This window comes from Gavia stellata, chromosome 13, assembly GCF_030936135.1.
Source record: "Gavia stellata isolate bGavSte3 chromosome 13, bGavSte3.hap2, whole genome shotgun sequence".
Taxonomy (NCBI): Eukaryota; Metazoa; Chordata; class Aves; order Gaviiformes; family Gaviidae; genus Gavia; species Gavia stellata.
Genome location: NC_082606.1, coordinates 3,700,505 through 3,706,821, shown reverse-complemented (window position 1 = coordinate 3,706,821; position 6,317 = coordinate 3,700,505). Strand labels below are relative to the sequence as shown.

Below are 6,317 nucleotides of genomic sequence, written 5' to 3'. Positions count from 1 at the left end.
TTTTTCTTTCTTTTTTTCCCCCCTCTGTTGTTTTTCCCTCTCAGAGTTATATCTGACACCAGAGTCCATCAGACAAAGTCCTTACAAACACAGGAGTCCTGAAGACATTGGCTGAATGTTTTCCTGGTATAAAGAAGAGGAGGAGGAGGAGAAAGAGGTGGTGACAGTGTGGGTGCAGTGGGTTTGGACAGGGGCGGAGGGCGTGGTGGAAGGAGAGAGGTCGGTATGTTTGTAGCAATGTTTGTTTTTAAATTATTTTTTATTTGTTCATTTGTTCTTTTTTTAAAAAAAACCCACCATTATTATTCGCAAATTGTTGCCTGGTTAAATCATTTTCATGTTGAACTTGCGCGGCGCGTCGGCAGAGCTGATGCCCGCGTCGGACTTGCGCGGCACGTACTCGATTTCAATGTTGTGCTTGGTGTTGCCTTTCCCCCGGCTCCACAGGAAGAGGAGCACCAGACAGAAGAGGACGACGCCCAGGAAGGAAATGAAGCCCATGGTGGTGGCGATGATGAGAGTCTTGATGTCAAAGGGGAAAGGCACGGTGGCGCGCGTGCTGTTGGCATCGCTCTCGTTGGGCTGGTTGGAGATGAACGCGAAGGTCTTGTTGGGCTGGTGGGGCCAGTCTGGGGAGTAGCTGCGCACGTGCAGGTGGGCCAGCATGGTGTCATTGCCACCCGCGTTGCTGGCGATGCATAGGTAGGTGCCATTGTCCTGGATCTGGGCGTAGCGCACCTCCAGCGTGCCGTCAGGGAAGACAGTGAGCCGCCCGTTGGTTTTGGTAGAGATGAGGTGCTTCCGGGGAGAGAGCCACATGATGGCGGGGGGCGGGTCCCCATCTGCCCGGCAGACAAAATGGACCGTGTGGCCTTCGTCCACGAAGATCTGCTGAGGTTTGCGGTCCCGTATCCGTGCTCGGCGGCAGGTGAAGTAGTTGGGCAGGAGGACGTCGGGGAAGTCTTTGAACTCCTTGCCCTGGACGAACTCAGGGGTGGAGCAGGTGGGCTGCTGCTTGTTGAAGTTCAACCTCCATCGCCGCCGGAAAACCCAGAGCAGCCGACAGTCGCAGGCTAAGGGGTTGTTGTCGAGGATGAGCGTCTCCAGGTTGCCCACCGAGTGGAAGGCCGACTCCTCCAGGGTGGTCAGCAAATTCCCTGACACGTTCAGGATGCGCAGGTAGTTGAGGCCGCGGAAGGCGAAGGGCTCGACTGTGGTGAGCTGCCCTCCCACCAGCTGGATCTCCTGCAGCCTGAGCAGGTCATGGAGCATGGAGCCCTCGATGGTGACAATGGGGTTGTAGGACAGGTTCAGGAACCGGAGGTAAACCAAGTGCCTCACCGACACATACGGGATGGACGTCAGGTTGCAGTGGGTGATGGACAGGGAGGTCAGGTTCAACCCGTAGAGGCAGTTGGACGTCATAGTATCCAGGTAGGGCCAGTGTGAGATCTCGAGGACCTTGAGCCGGTACAGCCTCTTGAATGAGTAATCCCGGATGGTGTTGATGTTCAGATGGCGCAGCCGCAGCACGATCAAGCCGTGAAGGTGAGACAGGGCCTCCGTGGGGATGGAGGTCAGGTTGCATTTCTCCAGGGTCAGCTGCTCTAGGCTGTTGAGGCCGCTGAAGGCCCGGTGGGAGATGTAGACAAGGTCGTTATCCCCCACCTCCAAAGACTTCAGGTTGTACAAGTCCTGAAACATGTAGTCTAGGAGGATCACAATTTTGTTCTCACTAATGTCTAGCTTGGTAAGGTTGCTGAGTCCGGTAAACACCCCCAAGGGGATCAGCTTGAGTCTGTTACTCCTGAGCCCCAGCGTCCTGAGGTTGAAGAGGTTGTTGAAAGCCCCAGGTTCAATGGCACTGATAATGTTCTCGTTTAGCTCCAGCTCCTCCAGGTGAGGGTAGTTGGCAAATTCATCCTGGTTGAGCGTCTTGATGCGGTTCTTGCCCAAGTCCAGCAGCCTGGTCTCGGTCGGGATCCCCTCCGGCACGACCATGAATCGCTTCCGGTGGCAAAGGACGGCGCGCTCCTGGGCAGAGCACTCGCAGCGTGGCGGGCAGCCCGTGGCGGAGCCGGACAGGATGGATCCCAGCATCAGGAGGAGAATCGGCTGCCAGCAGGCCAGGATTGGGCTGCGCATACTCGCCTCCCCAGCGACCATCCTATCTCTCACCTGCAGGTAACACGGGGGAGAGAAAGAGCAAGGTGGATGTGAGCAAACGATGGGCATGACCACAGCAAAAGGTTTACAGTCCTGGTAGAGCTGACGTTAAGGCGAAAGGCACCGCCGAGGCAGAGCAGAGCTTCTCATTTTCCAGCTGAAATCCAGCCCTTTTGCTTCAAGACCATCCCTCCTCCCCACCCCCCAACTTTCCACTTGATGATTGAACGTGCACAGACTTTGAGTGGAAAGCCTTGAGGAATCTGTGTCAGACAGACCCCGCTTCCTTGGCTTCTTAAAAAAAAAAACTAATACTAAACACATCTATCTACATCCTATTTTAAGCTCTTGAAATTATTCTGTTCCCTGTAGATGGAGCCTGAATATAAAGGCTGCTTTGCAAACGCAGAGGAGCTGAGCGCGGGATTGAGCATCTGGGGGAACCCTGCTTGGGGTTGGCTGGCAGCAGGGTGTCCGAGTGGGGAGCAACGGTGACAGCTCCGTGGGAAGCGACCCCCTTCCTCCGTGCGCCCCCCAGGCTCCGCAGCAGCCTGGTCTCGGTGTCCCCCCAGGGTCAGTCCCTTGCCTCCCGCCATGCCTGTGTGCAAGGTGTGGACCCGCACCACTCCCCTCTGACAACAGCAACCGGTCACTCTATCTATAGAGTGAGCTATAGGCTGATGCGAGGCCCAGCAGCGCTGCGGGGTAAGGTGGTCTGCCTGGTCTCAGCTGGGAGAGGCCTGGCCTCCCGCTGCCTTCCCTGGGGAGGGCTGGGAGACCTCCTCGGGGTTATGGTCTGGCTCGTGCCCCGGCCCAGAGCCGCCCCGGCCCATCGGCAGGGGGAAGCGAACGCTCCCTGTCGTGCTGCCTCTGTTGCATTTATTTCCTTGTTGTTCAAGCTGTTATGAGGGATCAAATCATATTAATATTGCATATTACATGTACAGCTACTCTGGACTGTGTTTATATCTATTGTTATGTGTACACTCTGCACTGCTTCCACTAATGCTATTTATGGCTATCGCTGAATATACTCAATACATTACTTCCATTGGCTCCGTTTGTATCCATCATTATATATCCTGTGCATTACTCTCCCTGCTCTGGCACTATTTATGGGTCTGGTACGCATTCTGTGCATTACTTCCATTGCGTCTGTTTATATTCATCATTTCATACAGATATATGACCCAAGTATAACTTTTGTTCCAAAAAAATTATTCAAAATTTCTTTGCAAGACACAAGGATGAAAGATGATGGACTGGCTGTTAAATTGTCCACCAGCACCATCTCGGAAACCGCCAGGCGCTGGCACAGCAGGCGGTCTGGCTGTGAGGCCCCAGAGTCCCCACAGAAATCCTCCCGCGGTTTTGTCCTGGCTTGCTGTCCTTCTCCCTCCCCTTTCCCTGTGGCCTCTGTAGGGGGGCTGGTTGCTGAGGACCACCCAAGGCATGTCACCCCCAAAGTGAAGGGGTGTGGGGCTAACAGCTGATCCTACACAGCTCCCCTGGCAGCAGTGCCGAGCTCCCTCCCACTGGCCCTGGAAACATTTCCAGTGGGTTCGCCTGGGCCAGGCTACAAAGAGCCCTTTGCCGGGTATTTACAATTCATCATCGCCCATGTCATCACCTCCCTAGTGCTGATGGTGCTGGGCAGCCTTAGAAACACAAGCGGGGCTGCCGCTACTGTTGCGATGCCACTGGGGCTGGGATGGCACCCCCGGTTGGCAGCTTTTGGGCAAAGGGCTGCACCTTGAGGAAGCCTGGTCCCCAGGCTCGTGCTGCAGCCCCGGCTGGAGCTGAGCTGCCAGGGGTTCCCCACGCCGCCGTCCCACCTCTCCCTCCGGGCAGCACGTGACCGGCGAACACACCCTCCTCCTGCCCGTGAGGTGCCCGCGGCACTGCTGCTCCCACAGCCCCTTTGCCAACGCATGCCGGCTCGCTCGCAGCCTCCCTCGGCTGGTGTTTCTCAGAAACCAATTCCTGCTCTTCACAGCCGTGCTGAGAAAGCCATCAAAGAAAGCAAAACACTGCAACGCAAAACAAAATACAGTCTAAGGGGCTTAATTATACCAGGGCTGAAAAGACTTCAGCTCATTAGAGTGCCAGGCAGCTGGCCTTATTTGGCTGTGTTCTGGGATGAAATTTCAGCTCTGCCCGTGCGTGCAGCCATGCGCTGGTCCCTGCTGGGTGCGAGGTGGGGGTGAGAGCTGAATCCTGCCGCAGGGCCCCATGCATGGCTCCTGTATCAGCCCGGACCTCCCTGGGGCCAAATTCTGCCTCTCCACCAGCGGGAAGGGGATTGCACCTGCAACGCATTTGGCTCCGTGCTGTTGGCCTCCCACTAGCCTCAGCGGAGGGGCAGCGGCCAGAGCTGCTGGGAGCGATGTGGCATCGATGGCTAAAATACAAGCAAAGAGGTGATAGATGAATGAAGCAAAATCTGCATGGTGTTAAAGACGCAACAAGCCCACTCGCATAGAATTAAAGTCTAGACACACCTCATACGTTATTAGTTCTCAGCTAAATTTAAATCCGTGATAAATACAATCCCTGACAAAAACATCCGTAATCTTAATAGCCAGAGTCACAGATGAGCTTTGGGAGAAAGACAATGAATAAGCTTAAAAATTCTGGGCTAAGATGAGCTTTAAATCACTTCTGGTTCCCATTTACCTCTGGCTGTTTCAGAGAGGAATAGTCGTGCCTCAAGGTGAGGCAGATGTTAAGAGGTGTCCTTCTAAAAATGACTCAAATCGTGCTTCTTCATGTGAGCTGAGGTCAACAACCAGCGCATGGCTTTACAGACACCCCCCCCACCCCCCCCCCACCCCCGAGTGGCTGGACACGGGTCGCATCAGCAAACCTCAGCACGAAGTCAGGGCTGTCCTTTCGGCTGTCCCACGTCTGCTGCCACACAGTGCCACGGTGCCCTGCGCTGGGGCTGTGGGCGCCAGCTGGGCAAGGGGCTGCGGCTGCCTCGGGTGCGCTCAGGTGACTCTGGGGACAGGGCTTGGTGTCACCAGGGGAGAGACAGCAGTGGCCCCTCTTGGCAATTGCTGCCTGCAGGAAACTGAAAAGTGACTGAGACAAAGCACCACCAAGGGCTCTCCAAAAATTTAAGCCTTCCCAGATTTACCCTGAGGCGAACCATGAAATGTGCCCGAGCAGCCCTCCAGGGTGCATGGCCATGGTCCCCACACAAGCTGCCAGGCAGGATCAGGCCGCATGGCTGTGATGCACAGGCCAGGCCAGCCCAGGGAGAGCTGCAGCCCTCTGGCATGAACGTGGCTCTCAAGTCTCACATGAAAAAAAGAATCAATAAGAAAGGAGCAGCTGCCGGCCTCACTGCCTTTAGGCAATGAGCAAACCAGTGCAAACCAAAGCAAAAAATCATGCCCAGAGCCCTGGCATCCACTGACCCCTGTCCTCGCCATCCTGCCACCTGGGGATGAGGGCTCCAAAGTATAACCCCTTCCCCCAGGGAAGCTGCTAGACTTGGCCCACAGGCGCAGATGGGCGCACTGGAGCCGTGCTGCCTTGGTGCTAAATGCAGCAGGACCTGCTGAGTGTCTCCGGCTGGGATCAGCACTGGGAGGAAAGATGCTATTCTGGGCCTGTGCCTGGAAACGCAGCCCAGGGCTGGGCTGGAGCTCTGACACGCGTGGGGTTCACTCTGTCGTGATGGACACAGGCTGCCCCGGCACGGGAGGAACGGCCCAAGGGAAACCAAACCCAGGCCACAACCCAGGAGGGAGCCCAGTCTCTGCATCTGGGTTTGCCCCTCAGGCGGCTGCTGCCCTCCTGCCCCAAGGGGTGGGCAGCACGCCTGGCTGTGCCCTCCACTGTCACCACTGTCCCTGGGCTGTCCCCTGCTCACCGCCCCACAGGGGTGCCCAGCGGTCGGGGCCAGGCCAGTGCTCCTCGGCACCCAGCGATCTGCCACGCTGACAGAGAGCGAGCGGCAAAAATCCCTGAGTCAGCTATAACCCCACCTGGCAGCCATAAATTACAGTGTGGGAGACATTCACCCTTGAACCAGATGCTTTCGAGAGCATCGAACGACAACAGGCAATTTAGGACGAAGCGAGCCATATCCCCGGGGGCGGGGGCAGGCCGCAGCGCTCCGGGGGCTCAGCGGGGCCGGGGGA

The 6,317-nt window shown here is 56.5% G+C and overlaps 1 protein-coding gene across 1 annotated transcript; it reads right to left on the bottom strand.

The window, feature by feature from the left end:
- Positions 1 to 282: 282 nt before the first annotated feature.
- On the bottom strand, positions 283 to 2,178 carry LINGO1 (leucine rich repeat and Ig domain containing 1). The gene has a single exon (XM_009810171.2). It carries the CDS (start codon positions 2,164 to 2,166, stop codon positions 325 to 327), a length of 1,842 nt encoding a protein of 613 aa, XP_009808473.2. The 5' UTR covers positions 2,167 to 2,178; the 3' UTR covers positions 283 to 324.
- Positions 2,179 to 6,317: the final 4,139 nt, after the last annotated feature.

What these genes read in the sequence shown, in the direction of transcription:
- LINGO1 (XM_009810171.2), bottom strand. Translation starts at nt 2,166, where the DNA reads ATGGTCGCTGGGGAGGCGAGTATGCGCAGCCCAATCCTGGCCTGCTGG.